This window comes from Poeciliopsis prolifica, unplaced genomic scaffold, assembly GCF_027474105.1.
Source record: "Poeciliopsis prolifica strain line A6 unplaced genomic scaffold, Auburn_PproV2 SCAFFOLD002, whole genome shotgun sequence".
Lineage (NCBI taxonomy): Eukaryota > Metazoa > Chordata > Actinopteri > Cyprinodontiformes > Poeciliidae > Poeciliopsis > Poeciliopsis prolifica.
The window spans coordinates 19,716,521-19,733,863 of NW_026562377.1; the positions used below are offsets into that span (position 1 = coordinate 19,716,521).

Consider the following 17,343-nt stretch of genomic DNA (forward strand, 5'->3'; position numbering starts at 1 on the left):
AAGAAACTCTTCTTCAGTTCAAAGGTTATAATTTGTGGGTTTTTCAAATGGATGTGCTCAGTGTGACCAGACTAAATATGCATTTCTCTGATTTGTATTCCCACATATGGTTGAATATATCAGTGGCTAAAAGATCTAAGTCTGAATACATTATGTTTTTCTTTTCACAGTAAATATCCCTATGTCTTATATGCAAGGCAGCCAATTTGATTTTCCAACCTGAAATGTGAAATTCTGACTGTGAAACTTTTAACTTTGCTAGTTTGATTTGAAGAGAACAGAATGCAATACTAATGTGACACTTGTCGTAAAGATGCTAAAGAGTCACTGTCTTTAAAAATTCAATACACATACCTGCTGAAAGCTTTCCGTCTATGCATCTAACTTTAATATGCGACCTGACAGCGCTGATGGTACCTCCATCCAGCAGCCGCTGAGTGACGGGGATTTTACACCCTGGCAGGGTTGCCAGTTTATAGAAAACATTGTTGCTCTGTTTCTTTGTTTGCCTTGCTTGTCATTCCACCATGAACTGAGAAGCAGGCAAAATTTAGCACTTGGACTCTGTAGAGCTAAAGCAGTAAAATGAATATCCCCACTGCTTGTAACACACACACAAACACCTACACACACACGCACATTGTATCCAAGGGCAACATATGTTTCTCTTTTTAGTTTCTTTTTTTATTGAGCCAATGGACGACCTGATGTAAACCAGAGACACGTACAGTACACACAGGTTGCTGAACCCCAGCTCTGCTGGATTGTCCTGCACAGATGGAACAATGTCAACACATGATGACTAGAGCTAGAGGGCTCCATTGTTTACCTCCACGGATGAACGTGATCGTGCTTTAATGGCGCGAGGTTGCTGTTCATAAAACGTGCTGAGATTTGCAGGGCGCAGGCCGTAAATTTGTATTGGTTTCTGGCGCAGCCTCCCTGCTTGTTCTAGTGTCTTGTGTCTCATCCATCAATCAGTCACTTTTATTTATAAAGCACCCTTCCTACTAAATGCAGGTCAGAGTACCCCACAGAACTAAAAACTATAAACCCACAAAATGGAATGTTGCTTTTTGAAATGTGTGGAAAGTGGATGGACTGAGCGCGGATCAGGAACTGCAGCCAAAAGGTGTGGCACTCAGAGAGCATACTATTCCACAGATGGCTGTCGTAATACTGGAGAGAAGTATTTCCTTAAGTATTCTTGGGCCCGTTAATAGACCAATGCCTGAGAACCTCACAGGTTTGTAACTTAGTAGCTGCTCTGCAAGAAAGGATTCCTTTAAAAGTCACTAAAATAAATTTAAACTATATTCTGAGACTCACAGGGAGTCATTATAATGATTTTAAAACCTTATCTTTGTTTATATCTTAGGTGTAGTGTTCCACTACCGGGCCCCTCACGATCGCTACGCCTTGTCCTTTGCTGATGCCAAGAGGGTCTGCATAGAGAACTCGGCTACCATTGCAACACCCGGCCAGCTGCAGTCAACTTTCGCCGATGGCTACGAGAACTGTGACGCAGGCTGGCTGGCAGACCAGACTGTAAGGTGAGGCAAAAAGATTTCCTCTCCAATACAGAGTTTCAAAAAATATGGAAATGGAATAGTACAAGAAGAGTATTTAGGTGTTGTACACGTTTGTATAAGTACGGGAATAAAAATACTTTAGTCTCTCTGCAGCATTGTCTTTTTTTGTTTCTTCTCCTTTGGCGAAAATGTAGCCAGATATACGATTGTCTGGAATCCAAGTGGCTGAATAGAATGCTGTTCATGCACACGACAGCTATATCTGACTATCAGTTCAGTTACGAGGCTTTCTGCAGTAAGTGAATATTTTAAGAACTTCCAAGTGGCTTTGCTTCTTATCTTGTCAAAATATGTGAATTCTAAATTAAAACTATGCAACAGAATTGAAACGGTGATTGCTTGTCTGGTGACTGGAAAATGAGTTAGTTACATCTGCACCATTAGAGGTGCCTGTAAGGAGGCTCGCATGTGCTTTTATTTTACCATTTTCTATTAAATCCCATGAAGAAAAAAAAAAAACTCTCAAAGAGATCTTGTCTAATTCCCCGTATCTCCATTTAAATTCCAAATCACTGTTGCTTCAGCGGGCTGACATGCTGTTTGTTGTCCTCCTGACAGCTTCTTCACATCCTTGCACTGACACTTTCTTCCTCCCAGTTGTTTCTTCTGTCCTGCAGCCTTGTTGTTTTTACTTGGTAGCTATCTAATTGGTCCAGATTCAAGAGTTTCTGATGGCACATCAGCCACGAGGGAGGAGTCCAATTAATCCAAGAAGAAAAACACAAAGAAAGCCATTGTTGTTTGTTCAGCCACACAGCTGAACACTCTTCTTGTATACCTATTGCAATCTTTTAATCAGCTTCTTTCATGTCCCGGTGCCACTGAAATCAATGTTCTGGAGGAATAAGAGTAAAAGTTTGGCCCCGATATGGATCATTGTTTCTTTCTGCTGTTCAGGCATTCCAAGTCACTGAAGGAATTACTGATTGTTTCACCCTCTTCTTTGCTTCTCGCCTCTCTTTCTCTCACCGTTTCTCTGCTTCTGCCTAATGAAATGTATCACAACAGTTTATGCATAACTTGAAAGTAAAATATAGCTGAAAACAAAACAATTAAAAAGAGTTAAGGGAATATACAGTGTACATCCTGCTTTTGGCAGGACATGGATTTTACTTTTTTCAGTGCCAGGGTTCTGGATTTTTATTTTTTTTTTCCTGGGAAGATGTCTTTAAACTTACTGTATTCAGAGCAGAAAATGATAAAAGTGTTGCTGGGTTTTCATCTTCTACTCAGGAGCATGGACCCATCCCTGGGGGACTCGGTCTGTCTGCTGCTGCTTTTTTTCATGGCCAAGCCATATAAATCTTGCTCTTTCTTCTTTAACCCTCTCGGTGTTTGCTCCTTCCACTTGGTTTCCTCTGCAGGTACCCCATCCAGTCACCTCGGCCCGGCTGCTATGGTGATCGGGAGGACTCGCCCGGTGTTCGTAATTATGGCAATAGGGCTCCTGATGAGCTGTTTGATGTCTACTGCTTTGCAAAGAAACTGCAAGGTAAGTGTTAGGAAGCCATTAATTTAAGTTAATTCAAGCAGGGCTTTTGGTTCTGGTCTGCTTTTCCATCCACAGAGCCAGAACCAAGCATGGAGAAGCAACATTCAGCTTCTATGCTCCATAAATCTGGAACAAACATCTAGAAAACCACAAAACCCACCTGTTTAGGGTTGCCTTTGATTGATAACAACTGGGACATCATAAAGTGTAGTCTTCCTCCTGAAGAAAGTGTAACATTTTTCTTTATTGTGTGATGTCCAATCTCCAATTTCCAGAACTATTAAACGATATCACTTCTACAATGTAATTACAGCTCCAGATCAAATTATTCTTGCTCATAAGTCAGTGTGTCCCTGTTTTAATAAGTGGGCAGATACAAAGCTACCGAATTGCAAAAATATCACCGACTGAAGTCTAGAAGCTGCTTATTTTCCTCTTCAAATGCCTTTTACAGGTTTTGTAACATTTAACATTTTTGCACATTTCTGAACTTCACAATATTTTGTTAAACATTACACAGGAGAAATTTTAGTAACCCTTTATTTATTTTCTTCTCATATGGCTTTATTGTTAAATCTGGGCTACATGATTAATTTCTCCCTTAACATAATTTAAGGTTGGCATATAGAACGCTATTGTAGATTCTCCCTACAAGTAAATGTAAATATCAATATTTGCACAGCAATTTTAGTTGCTCTGTTCATGGGAGAAGAAGCTAAAGCACCTTCATTATTTCCCTTTTGACACAGTAGTTACAGGTAAAAAAGAAATCGTAAAAAGTTACAGCTACCACTTAGAGCACACTCTTTTTCTTCCTGAGTTAAACTCTTCCCTGGTGTAATGTTCATTCCAGAGGGGAAAACTCTGCCAAAATAAATATATCCTCATGCTGCAGGTGTTTTGTTTTGCCTCTGGTTTGTGGTTAGCCTCACAGTCTCCTTCCTCTCCCTGTTCCGTCACCAGCAGCTTCTCAACTGGTTTTTACTATTTTTCCCCAGAATCACACATCGAAATAGTTCTGCTCAAACCCGGCTGTGAAGAAATTCCTTTCAACATTTTCAGGCTTCAATGAATTCGAACTTAGCCGTGTGTATTACAACTGTAAACAGCATTTGAGCTGCTGAAATCCAGCGTTGGAGGTTCACTTTTGCTTCCTGTGAGATGTAAAGCAAACCTTTTTCAACGTCTTCATTAATTTTGCATAACGCACAAAACTTCCTGTCACCGCAGACTGCATTTGCATTCCCAGAAGCAGTAAATACAAGATTCTTTTTCTCGCAAACAAGTATTTACAAAGTTTCAGATTTGTTATAAATTTTAAATGGGTCTAATAAGTGTAATGAACTCTGAAAATAATGAGAAGCAAGATAGATTTACATTTCTTTTTGTCTTATATTAGCCTCTGAACGCTTCGGGAGTTTAGGCTTTGCAAATATTTGTATTTTTGAAAAGCTCAGGGGAAATGATAAAAGCATTTGCACAAAAGCAGTTTGGCACCAAAAAAGGACAGAATAAGTTATTTATCACGAGGCATTTGTGTTGTTAATTGGTTAAATCTGCTGAGATGACCAGCCCACAGTCATCTTATGGCTTATGGTACTTACAATTTCTCTTCTGTTAGTTTAATAAGACTCGCTAGTCCTGCTATTTTAATGTTTTCGCCAGAGCTGTTTTCCATGACTTAAATATTGTTTGTATTGTACAAGGAAAGAAATAGTAGTAGCCCTCAAGTTTGCCTGCCTGGGCGCCACAACCGGTGGAGGATGGCCACTGCCTCTCTCACTTCTCTAAAGAGAACTGGTCACTCCAGCCTGTTCTCTGCCAAAAGCAATTTAAACCATAAAACAGTATGATCAAAAAAAAAGTTGTTGGAGTTTTAAAATATTCTCAGAGTGCTTTATCTGCAACCCATTTCTGATGCATATAACAGTCTGTACGCACTTGAATCAGCCATCATTGCTAATTTTACTAATTTCGAAAGGCATCTCCAGACCAAATAATGACCCAGTGCACAATCCACCTTGATATTTTATTTAATTTTAGTTGCCAGACTGAAATGAGATGTTTGCCTTACTTTAATGACCTCCTCCGTACTCCGGAGAACAAATAATACCACAGCAGGCTTTTAAAACCACAATCTGACAGTCTGACCTTCTCAGTGGTTGAGCTTATTTAGGTCGTTTATTAAGAGGTGGTTCAGCCGCAGGTATCATCAAATGTAATGGAGAAAGGTCAGAGTTTTCTAAAGCTGTTTACACTTTATTTGTATGTAAAATGCCATCGGGATGCTAAGGAGGCAAAGGTTGGCTGATTCAATTAATTATCTTTTTTTTTCAATAAATTACTCAGTAGAACACTGTGAAAAATATGCATCCATCCGTTTGCCTATATCTACTGAATTGTGACGGTTGCTGGAGGCTGGTGCTTAAACCTAGAGGGAAAAGGGCAAAAGGTGAGCTGCATCCTGGACAGGTTACCTCGTCCACTGCAGAGCAACACAGAAACACACAAGACAACCCTAAGCATGCATGCTTAGGCCAATTAACCTAACAGTCATGTTTTTGCACAGGGATAGTGTAATCTTTTTCAGAAATTCAGAAGTTTTCTGCAGTAATTAATTACTTTACAAAATTGTTTTCTGTTTTTTTAAGTTCTGTCATAACATTCTTTTTCTTGCCTATTTTCATCAATAATGGCAACAATTTCTAACAGCTAGCCTCATTTTTAATTGGTTCTCCGTCATTTTGTTTCACTTTGTCTTGATATTTGATTGTGAAAAATGTGAAACGAGGGCACAAGCTGGTGCTACAGTTCATGAGTTAAAAGCATTTACTTTTTCATCATAAAATCTACAAACTCAAAAGTATTTATGAAGCTCAACCAGCCATGAAACCTGTCAAAACACGTCTCCACCTCCAGGTGAAGTGTTCCACTCCACGGTGCCAGAGAAACTGAGCCTGGCCGCCGCCTCCACCCACTGCCACTCTCTGGGAGCCCAACTGGCCACCGTCGGGCAGCTCTACTTGGCTTGGCAGGCTGGTCTTGACCAGTGTGATCCCGGCTGGCTGGCCGACGGCAGCGTCCGTTACCCCATCAACGTCCCACGAAAGAACTGTGGCGGAGACGAGCCCGGGGTGCGGACGGTCTACAACAACCCAAACCGCACCGGCTTCCCGGACACCACCGCCCTCCTCGACGCCTTCTGCTTCAGAGGTACCGAGAGCTCTCTGGTGCCTGATAAAGTCAATGTGAAATTGTTTGGATGATTGCCATAGCAATAACTGCGAGGTCTCGGGACTTGATTTCCCTTCAGATTTTTAATTAGCACTAAGCGTGTGTGTCACACATGACGGAGTTGGAGGAAAGCCTGTGACGTTTGTGTTCCTCCTGATGGACTTGAGAGCTGGTGTGTTGGTTGCAGACGAAAGACAGATGAGAACAAAGAAGATTAATTTCTGGCTGACGTTGTCGTTTCAATATGAGTCAGACGAAAGTTGAAGAATTTACAAAAAACACTATCCACATCTTTTGAGCTGGTCCACATTTTGTCACGTCGTAACCGCAACATTCTAGCACATAATTGTGACTTTTTTTTCCCTTTTAAACAAAATCAAAACGTTCATTTGTATTCACTCACTTCTAATACTTTAGTCCTAATTATTTACTATATTTACTGCTACATTTTTAACTGAAATTGAATGAAAGGTTAGATGTTAGATGATTAAAAAAAAACATATTGAGCGTTGATCATCTGAGGAGCTGCAGGGAGTAGACGAACATTTCACACTGAACGCCCCATGTTTCATTGAGGGAATGAAGAGAAACACATGGCAAGGCTGACTTAATATTATGCAAAAGACTTAAGACTATGACATAAGTTCAAGAAACACAACAAGTAGATGCAGCTAGAACATGGCTTTTAGAGGATGGTTTGGATCAATGCATATGGACCAGACAAAGTGCAGACCTAAATTTAATAGAATATTCTTGGCAATAATTGAGAAAATGATATCCCGCTTTGCTTTGCCATCCAATTTGATGGGGATAAAGTTATTTTGCAAAACAGAATAGGCAAAAGTTTACGTTGCTAAATGTGAAAATCGAGAGGAGACTTTCTGGAGAATAGATGTAGAGGATTAACTCAGCAGTGCTGAATGCAAATGAATGGCAGGCCTTTGACTTTTGTGAAAATGAAAAGAAAAATAATTTTAAAAACATGTATATTCTTTTCCATCACCTTTTCAAATATGCACTACTCGATGTAATCTGAAACTCAAAATCCGCCCAAAGTCACTGCTTGTGGTTTGTGATGTGACAAAGTCACAGTTTTATTGTCACATTGATCCCAATGCACTTCAGCTCGCTCACTGATTTATTGCTTCTAATTTTATGGCCCCGCATTGGTTCGTCATCTTGCGCCGACTACAAAATGTACCGGCTTCATTTTCGAGACTGACATTTCCGTAGATGAAGAAAAATGTCAGTTTCATCTTTCAAAGTGTCATCGCTAAAGTGAACCATTTGCATTACCTCAAATCGCTTAAAGTGAGCAGGAGCGACGTAGAAACCGAGCGCCTGCGCATCTGTCAAAACAATCATATGATGGATGAATCCCTCCGCACGATTGCATTAATATTCCACACAAATCACGCCCGCTAAAGTGAGATGTTAAATTGTAATGTGATTTATTTGATAACATTTCTATTTTTTTTTTACTTACGACGAATCTCATTAAAGCCTATTTCTATTTGTTAGTTTAAAATGACAGGCGCTTGTTTTGGAGCCTCAAACAGACGTGTCGTTTTCACGTGTTGCGCTCACTCCAGCACTGGTTATGATGACAGGTGTTGTGCAGCCAGCAGATGAAGCCAGTGAAGCTTGATGTGAACGTTGTGTGTTGCAGCCCACCAGCCAGCTGCGATCCAGGCCTCTGAGGCGAAGGCTTCGCTCCTGCCTCGGAGACCAGCACCGGGGGCCCAGAGACGGGGCCCCTCCGTCCGAGCGTCCACCTGGGCTGACTGGTTTTCCTTGAACAAAACCGGAAGCGACGAGTCGTCTGAGGCATCCGAAGAGCATGTTTTAATCGACTTGAAGCCCGAGGAAAAGTGGGAGGAAAGACGCAACGGATCCACGATCGGCCCGGTGGGCGCTTCTGGTGGCAGCAACGGCACCTCCGGCTTCCCGGACCTCGAAAGTGCAGAGAGCCGCGGGGTTCCAGCTCATGAGGGCCTGGGTCGCAGTGATCTTGGATCAGACGCGCCGGTGTTATCCCCCGTTGCCTCTTCCACCCCACAGCCTCAGGCAAGTTACAGCCTTCTCGCTGAATTTGTTAAAACTCTCATGAGGCCCTTTAAGTTCTGGACGGGGAGCAAAGGGACCGACAAGACAGAGGGGGGGCCCACACTGCCTGAGGAAAAAGCCGCAGAGAACCAAACGCAGGGAGAAAACCTGAGTCTCCCTAAACCCGGAGAAAACAAGGGCAGCATGGACAATGCCATCCTGGAGCACAGAAGTGGCACTTTCCCCCTCAGGGGCCCCAAAAGTGGAGTACAGAACTCGGAGAAGGGGCTGTCGGAGCAGGAAAAAGAGCTGATGCCTCTCATCAACCTGCTGCCTTCGATCCAACATGCCGAGCAAAAGCCCAGCAGCGCGAGCGGAGGAGCCGCCTCGATCAATGACAACCTGCAATCCACGTTTAATGGTAAGACCTCATCTGAGATTTCCACATGTCCGATATGAACCCATTGTAACCCCCGCCCCCAAAAAGCAATGCTGCTTCGCTTGCATTCAAGCGGAACAGGAACTGTTTGGCTTTGGATGGAGGCGTGGCGCATTCAAATGCTGCTGGTAAATACGGGATCTATTTGTCGTCTCCGCTTTTCAAACAGTCTCGGCCTCTGCGCTACACTTTCCATTTCTTTCCCCTCGAGGATCCTGTAATGTATTCCTCCGCAGGGCAATTTGCGGCGTCGCGTGAAATTTAATTAAACTGTAATTGCAAACAAACAAAAGGGAGGCGCCATGTACTGTATAGAAACCTATTGGCGGCGCTTTGTTTGCCTGGCGAGCTTGAATTCCTCTCGTTCAAAAACAAAGCCGACCTGCATCCAAACTCGCAGCTTATTCCTCGGAGTCAAAGATGCGTCGGGCTTAAAAGATTAAATGTGGTGAATAAATTAAATGAAAAGGAAACAAACAGAATTTTGGTGTTTGTTAACCAAAAAGCAACAACAATAACAAAACAAAACAAAAAACACATGAAGGTCTTCTTTGAGGAATGTGTGGATAGAAAAGGTCAACAGTTTATTTTCAGCTGGTATGCTTTAAAACCCTAATTTCAGCAGGCTTACTGCGTCTTTATTGAGAGTTAATGTGGGAAGGATAAAGTATGCAGCGTTTTTCCCATTTCCTGAACAAAGGATTGGATATTTATTCAATAAGTCTGTGTGGGGGAAACACAGCTGCAAGTTTCTCTACCATCTTTGCTCTTGTTGAAACTGAAATTCTTCTTGCAAAACAGCTCAAAGTCAACCAGACTGAATGAAGGATGTCTGGGATCATTAAGGTTCAAGTTGTGCCACAAATTCTCAAAGTAAAAGGTTGTCCTGCTGGAAGGTGAAACCCTGTCTGAGTGTTTGTTTGTTTTTTCCTCCCAGTGTTTAATAGGTTTTCTTCCAGAGTTGCTCTGCATTAAGCTCCATCTATCTTCCTATAAACTCTCACCAGGTTCCCTGTCCTTGCAGAAGAAAGGAGTCCTCACAGCATGTTGCTGTCTCCCGCATGTTTTATGATGAGTGAGGTCTTTTCAGGGTCTTGGGTCTCTACCACATATATAGCCTTTTACATTTTTTTGCTTCTTCAGACCGTCACTTAGATATCCACAATAAGACTTTGCAGAGCAGATTTCTGATGATCTCCTTTTAAAACATTAAAAAGAAAAACGAAATTGTATTCCATAAAAGTCGCATTTTATTTATGTGGATTAGAGTGAAGAGGGTGAATAAATATACACACCACGCATTATTTCTGAGCATAAAAGAAATCTAAATCATGCATAGTTTAAAACCCAAAACTGAGAGAAAAAAAATCAAATGAAATTTTAGGTTAAAAAGGTGATTAAGAGGTATTATTAATTCTCTAAGGCGCTGAACAAGCTAGAAGATTCCTGAACCGAAAACTAACCAAGGAATACTTCTACCGTAGTGATAATGGACTGGAGAGACACACAAAAGCTGTAGAGGAAGGTGTAGCACACCTCACGGAGAAGGGAGGCAGCTTGGCTTCAAATAGCCATGACAAAAGGAGAGGACAGAGAGTAAGGCAAACGCTTTCACACAAACAGCTGGGAAGAATTATTCAATAAGTGCTCTCCTTTTCTCACCTTACAGTTCCTGGCTTTATTAATATAAATACTCACCGTTGTGTTACCTGAAATCCCCCGGCAACTCCATATCAAGGTATTAACGAAAGCTCAAGCTTTAGTCGTCATGCATTATTTACAGCCTTATCCAATTAACGCCGAGGCAGGCCTGCGCCTCTGCTCACTCCAATCTCCATCTACGTCTCAGCCAATTAAGGGCCCGGCTCCTCTGAAGGTAGACGCTAATGATCACAGTAGAGGGTGGGGAACAAACAAGACCGCAGCAAGGAATCGGGGGAAACGAGAAAGATGGAGAAAACACTGTGAGGTGAAGAGTTTCTTCTCTCTCTCTGAAGCTGCTGTGATGGGAGACTGCCAAGCTTAGGTTCCTTCCTATGGACTCATCAGAGGGTTGGGCTAATTCTGCCACAGCACACTGCAGGATGTCTGCTGGATCACAGCGGTCCTTTGCAATTAAAAGTGACATGTTGAGTTTTTGATTAAGTAGAACGCTTTGCCATGGATGCAATGCAGTCTGGCAAAATGTTCATCGCTAAAGCGTTGAGGTTGTTGCCAACTACTGGCACAAAATAGGTATTGTTGATATTTGATTTGATGCAATATTAAAAACTTCATTTCAGCCAAACAAATAACATCTTCATAGCAGAAAAAAAAATCAAATACACTTTTCATTGTTCTTGCTACAATAGCAGTATAAAAATACGTCAAAACTGAAAACAATATAAATGAAAGCCACCTATTGAATGAAATATGATTGCTATCCAGTGGTCTATTTTTTTTAGCTGAATCTTTTACCTGAAGGTAGAAGCCCAAATTTTCAACACATTAAAAAAAACATACATGGGGTGTTTCTCTGAGTTTTGCATGCATATTTGGGAAAAAAAAAACCCAAAAAACTTGAGATGTCAGATTGCCAGTTAAGTTTCTTTTAAGTTATGCTTGCTATATATTGCATTTTTCTAAAAATAAAATGTATAGTTACTTGACTATGTCATAAAAGGCCACTATGTGCCTGGAAAATACATGATGCCACCCATTTGAAAAGCACTTTGCAGATTTTCACAATCACATGTGTATCTCCCTCTGGAGACATTCAATTGACAATGTCTAGGTCAGAATGTCTTTCTGGAAAGTAGCCACTGATTATATTTGGACAGCTTGAAAACCAGATGAATTCACAATGAAGGGAATGCAGCTTATGTTAAATTCTCTTTTTTGTCATAAACTAGACTCATTCAAAAAGCAGATTTGAAAATGACTCCCAATTCAACAAATGCTCCATTTAGGTATGCTTGGTGCCCTCAAATTGAAAGAAAGTATATCTTGCAGGCTAACAAACATTGTTTTTAGTCTGTAAGTTGTGTTCTTTTTTTAACTATCAGACAATTCTTTGTTTCTGTTAATTTCACATTATCCCTTTAAAAAACAACGCATACACTATACGTCTCACATCAGCCCAGTCACCCCTGAGCCTGAACTGGTTCGATTGAAAAATGTAATGTAGATCCTCCTGACATGGTTCATAGATCCCTGCAATAAGTCCTCAGTGTATTTTATTAGATGTCGTATCTGTAGATGGTCCGATGTTTCCAGTTCCCCTTTCCTTCTTCCCTTTGTCAGGCTCTGCTCTCACAATTTAATATCATGTCTGCCTCGCCCAGGAGATTTTTGCAGCCCGCTTACCCTGGTGAAGTGGCGTGAACGCAGCCGAGGCAGAAGCACTTACAGTTGGAAGCACGCAATTACAGTCTGAAAGGGGCTTATTATAAGTTTGTTTTGCAGCGTTTCTGCTTCGGGTTGATTTTTTTTTTTTTTCCCTTTCTTCTTCGTCTGCTGCCGACAGATTTACAGCAGCATAGATGAACTTAACCGCTGCTCTAAACAATGCCATGAAATCATCCAAACCTACACCAAATCATCAGATTTTATTTATTACATGGGTCATTACGTAGAAGATCAAACCAGATTAATGTGTTTAATTATTCCCACTTCCATCAGCATGCAAAGTAAAACTATGTAATTACCTATTTGGATTATTAATAGGACAATTATGTCTGGCTACAAGGCTCTTATGGTAATGAACCCGCAACTCATAAACCTCACTTAGGCATAAGGCAACGGAGCACCTTCTGAATAATTTACGTCCAGTTTAATGTTTTATGCATGGACATCTTTGTGTATGTTCTGGCTCGTGCTGTAATTTGTTGTGCCGCTGCACTTTTAGGACATGTTAAGCAAGCTGGAGACAGAGCTGAGCGAAGATGAATGCTGCATGCACCGGCCCCTCACACATGCAGATGCAGATGCAGCGCTGCCCTAAAAAAAGCCACCTCATACCAGCCATGACTCACTCATGCAGACAGAATGAATTATTGATTGTGTTGACAGAGTCAAGCTCAAAGCTTGTAAGCTGATAAGGTACAGTGGACCACTTAATCTAAATAAAATGACCCCAGATGGAGCTGGTTGCAGAGCTAATTATTTGACTATCATGTTGCAAACACTCCTGTTTGTTTCCGTATGGCCCCCACTGCAGCAGGTAACTCTATATCAGCAAGAGGCTGTTTGGAGTAAAACACTCCTCAGGGACAGAGAGCAGTAGATGAAATTACATTTAAGCATAGGCTCTCATTTGCTGTGTGTTGATGTGTGTGCATTTACTGCATATTCGTGTTTACTTTTCTGCATTCCAGTGTTAATTTTTGTTTATTTATATGTTAGCAAACCTCGTTGCCAACAGCAATGGGTTGTTCAAACGCAACTTTCTGATCCTGCTCTTCCATCCTTTTCTGTCACTTTGAAACGTAGCTCCTCTCTTTAGCGGTCAATTTTAAGTTGTTTTGCTACACTTTACCCACTTTCACAGTTATACTTTTGTCTCAAGATGAACACTAATTCCAATTTCAAAAATTTGTATTTTTAATATGAAAAAGACTTTTATAAAAACCATCTCCAACAGACATTTTGAATTAGTGATGGTGAGGTGTTGAAAAGGAAACCAAGGATGGTTAAACTGTGCAAAATTGTCATGAGATATCTAAAGAAAACGTTTCCCTTTGGCATTAGTCAGACTTCATTAAATTATATTTCTATAATTTTAAAAAGGCAGTTTAGTTAAATAAAAAAATTATTTTCTAATCATTGTAAAACTGATCTGTTTTTATTGGCAATTACAAACCCTTAGATTTAGATCCTCACCACCCCAAGTCTTCTAATCATATTAATCATTTCTCCATGTCTCTTTCTTTCTTTCAGAATTTCTTCCTTCTGGTTCCATTGACGATTCCTCACCTCACAAACATGTCAACAAATCTGGTATTCAGGGTTCCAAGCAAGGCCATTTCCTTGCTTCCACCTCCAATACTCACTTCCATTGGCCGATTAAGTCAGAAAATGGTCCCAAACGAGGTCGTCCTGCAAATGAGGCCTACCTGGATGAGCAAGAATCTTGGGAGCCAAAAGAATCTAAAGCAGGACCTCTGGAGTTGATGACGCTGCCCGACTCCCTTCATCAGGAGAACCTGGAGAATTATTCAGGTGAAGGCAAAGATCGGGATCCGGAAGGTGCTTTGACTGACAAAGGCAGAGCTGTATCAGGAGAAGAGAAAGACGTGGAGGGAAGTGGAAATGGAAGCAGCTTTCCGGCTGGCTTTGAAATGACAGTCAACACGCGGGCCAGCAGTGGTGTCAAATTAAGTCCCACATCCAAAGCTTCACCCAAACCGAACAGTTTTGTGACAGTGGGAGAGCACACTACTCTGTCTCAGTGGCTGCTGGTTAATCAACCCACTGCCTCTCCTCAGGGTGCCACGGAGTCAGACACAGCTGAGGAGGCAAAGGGAGAGATACTTTATGTCCACAGACCAACTGGGATGCCCTCTCTGCCATCTTCTTTGCAAACACAAGATGAGAGTAAAGAAATGGGGATGGCTTCCACACCTGCAGCTTGGCTGGAGGTTCTGACATCTTCTGAGGTGACCACAGTGGAGCCTTTGGCCACAGAGCCACACAGAACATATCCTGCCACCACAGTCCTTATCTCAGAAAATACTTCAGACGCCTCTTCTACAGAGGAAGCATCTATTTCCATTTCATGGATTCAGGAAAAGCAGGAAAACATGAGTATACCGGACCAGCAAAACCTTCTCTCGGTGACTCTGTTGCCTACTAAAGGAGTTCAAACTGGAGTCGTTCAATTGAGCACCGAAGCCATAAACTCTGAAATTGGCCTGACAGAAATGGAATCCAGATCTGCAGTTACTGAATCTTTTGTTGTGGGAAGAGTCTGGACACCTTCCACAGAGTTCAAGCCAGAGGAACACAAAACGACAGAGGCTACAGAGGACAAGGACACAAGCAACCCGTTTGGCAGCCTTGTACCTGACTGGGCTTTCGGCCTCATTCCATCAGGTAAGTTCCTTTTATATTACCACAAAATGAACACATTGATAATGTCACATCTATCAGTGATTTTGCTGATCAATAGGAATTTCCTTAAGTGCCTTGCTGTGGAAACATGTTTTACCTCTGTCTGAATTGATCTATTTTTGCGTTGATGTCACTCTTAAATATTCTCCAATTGTGAACAATTACCCCTTGTTAAATCACGTGTTTCCCTCAATTATGTATGAACAGCTTTTGTATTAAACCTTTTCTAACACATGAAGGAAGCTCCAAGGTCTCTAAAAGCAACACATCATGCCCCCATCCAGGACCCTGAGCCACAAATGAGATTTTATAGATTCAGAGAAAAACTGCAGCTGTTAGTGCAACTCTACGCGGCACATTGACCTCCATTGACATTGACAGGTGGTGTAAAAATAAACAGTGGGAAGATATGAAATGTCAGGTTGTGCCTTATTCTTATCCTAATCTGCTGTTTTATTAATGGAAAAAGCAGGATTTGGACTGTTTGCATGCGTGCATGTGTGTTGCAGACTTACACCTGAAGTTCACTAGGTTTTGATTGGTTGCTTGGCTGTTGCTCTTTTTTCCGAAAAATAACCAGATTTTTGGTCCAATAGCTATAATACGAAGAACTGGTGCTAAGCACTGGCATAACTTTAGATATGGAGGCAATTTGATGGTAGAAGCCTTTGGCCACAAATCAAGATCTCCGAGGTTTTAGTCTTGTGGTCGTCATAAAATAACTGCAAACAGTACATGCACAATCATACAGGAACCGTGCAGTTCACAAAGAACGCAGAACATCGCTTAAAACACGGTGGGTCTGACTTCTGTTCAATATTCAAAAATAAGAACGAGGCAACAATTGAATCCATGGAAAAAGTTCCTAGATGAAAATTGCAAGTTGTTTTGGGTAACTTTGTTTTGTCTTAATAAATAAAACCATAATTTTGTTTGATATTAAAATTTATTTTAATTACATGTCTAACATCTGTGGCAAAAAAAAAAGTAATAACAGAAGATATCTGGAAGGGACTGTCTGTAGGGGCCTTGATGAGAAGCAAAGGATCAAAGCGCCAGCAGGATGTTATCATTGTTGCATGGACACCATCTGACTTCAGAGTTTCCATCAAATGCCTCAAATTTAAAACATCCACTCCCTTGTTTCCTCCCCTGTGTCGCCTGTTGTTTCATTTTGCCAGTCCCCTGTGCTTCCTTGTCTAAAATGGATTTTTATTCAAGCCTGGTTCTCAGTTTATTTATTTTTTTTAGCCTTCTCCTTCTTTCTCTTTTCCTTTCTCTCACTCCCACACTATTACGGAGACAGCTGCAGACAGCGAGGCACTGCAGCGAGGTGAGACCAACTAGGTCTTAGGCAAGTAATTAGTGGGTCAGAGTGAGTGCAATTAGATGAACTGGGGAGCGACGGAGAACCTAGTGCCCGACAAATCAATGCAGACACAAACTACTAGATGGGACTTGTAATTGACTGGGGTCTCTTCTCATTTTCCAGTTTGCTCGTGTTCACTCTGTCCCAGTTTTGGGTGCTCAACATTTTTTTCTCATGCATTCATTGTGCACCATGACGGGAATATTCTGGGGGGGTTTTGTCTCTGTGCGCTTGCATTGATTTTCTCTCCTTTATTTCTTTAATTGGACTCACTGCTGTGGCAAAGTAAGTGAACGAACCTTGTTTTCTATAGCCAAAAGAAAACGATGTTTAAATTATTAGTAAGTAATTTAATAATTAAATTATTTAATTATCTAAATCGTAATTTATTTTAATTAATAATAAACATGTGCAGGCTCAAATGTTAAATACAGGGATTTTTAAAGAACTTCTCTTTTTTTGTTAATGTAATTTTTTCTCCAAAATATTTTTATGAAGATTTTCCTCTCAAAAATTGTATTATATTCCAGAGTTAACTTTTTTAATGAACACTGGATAAAATCAGTATTCAAAGCATTAAGCCCATTTTTGAAGCTATAACGCAACAACCAGGAAATAAATGAAAAACAAGATTAAAGATTAAGTAAAGAAACCAAATAAAATGGGGAAATAACTTAACACTTTTTTTTACTTAAAGCAATGGGAGTTCTTGAAACTCAAGAGTGCAGCACACACAGAATAACACCCAATCATGAAATGAAATAAAAAGATATGAACTTTGACTGGGCCATTGTAGCATGTGTCATTTACGTAGATCTAATTCATTTTCTTGTAGTTCCAGTTTTATATTTATGACTGTTGTGATGAAAGTGAAAGGTGAAGACTTTTCCACCCTCCAAAATATGTCTTTCTTGGATTTCTCTATTTTTAGCTCCATCCATCTTTTCTTAAACTAATACCGTTTGGAGCATATTATCTTTGTTTTGTTCTCCAGGTGGTTTGCAAACAGGACTTTGTAAGACTTTCTTTCAACAGCGGCGTTCTGCTTGTGAAATGTTGAAGTTCATAACTATTGGTTGCG

The 17,343-nt window shown here is 40.9% G+C and overlaps 1 protein-coding gene across 2 annotated transcripts in view; it reads left to right on the forward strand.

Moving 5' to 3' along the window:
* The window catches only part of ncanb (neurocan b), a 150,150-nt gene that overhangs the window by 54,441 nt on the left and 78,366 nt on the right, over positions 1-17,343 (forward strand). For both annotated transcript variants that reach the window (XM_055053145.1, XM_055053155.1), the window contains exons 5-9: positions 1,379-1,553; positions 2,957-3,084; positions 6,004-6,297; positions 7,988-8,785; positions 13,721-14,875. In XM_055053145.1, the coding sequence (XP_054909120.1) occupies positions 1,379-1,553; positions 2,957-3,084; positions 6,004-6,297; positions 7,988-8,785; positions 13,721-14,875 (2,550 nt within the window). The remainder of the gene's footprint in view (positions 1-1,378; positions 1,554-2,956; positions 3,085-6,003; positions 6,298-7,987; positions 8,786-13,720; positions 14,876-17,343) is intronic.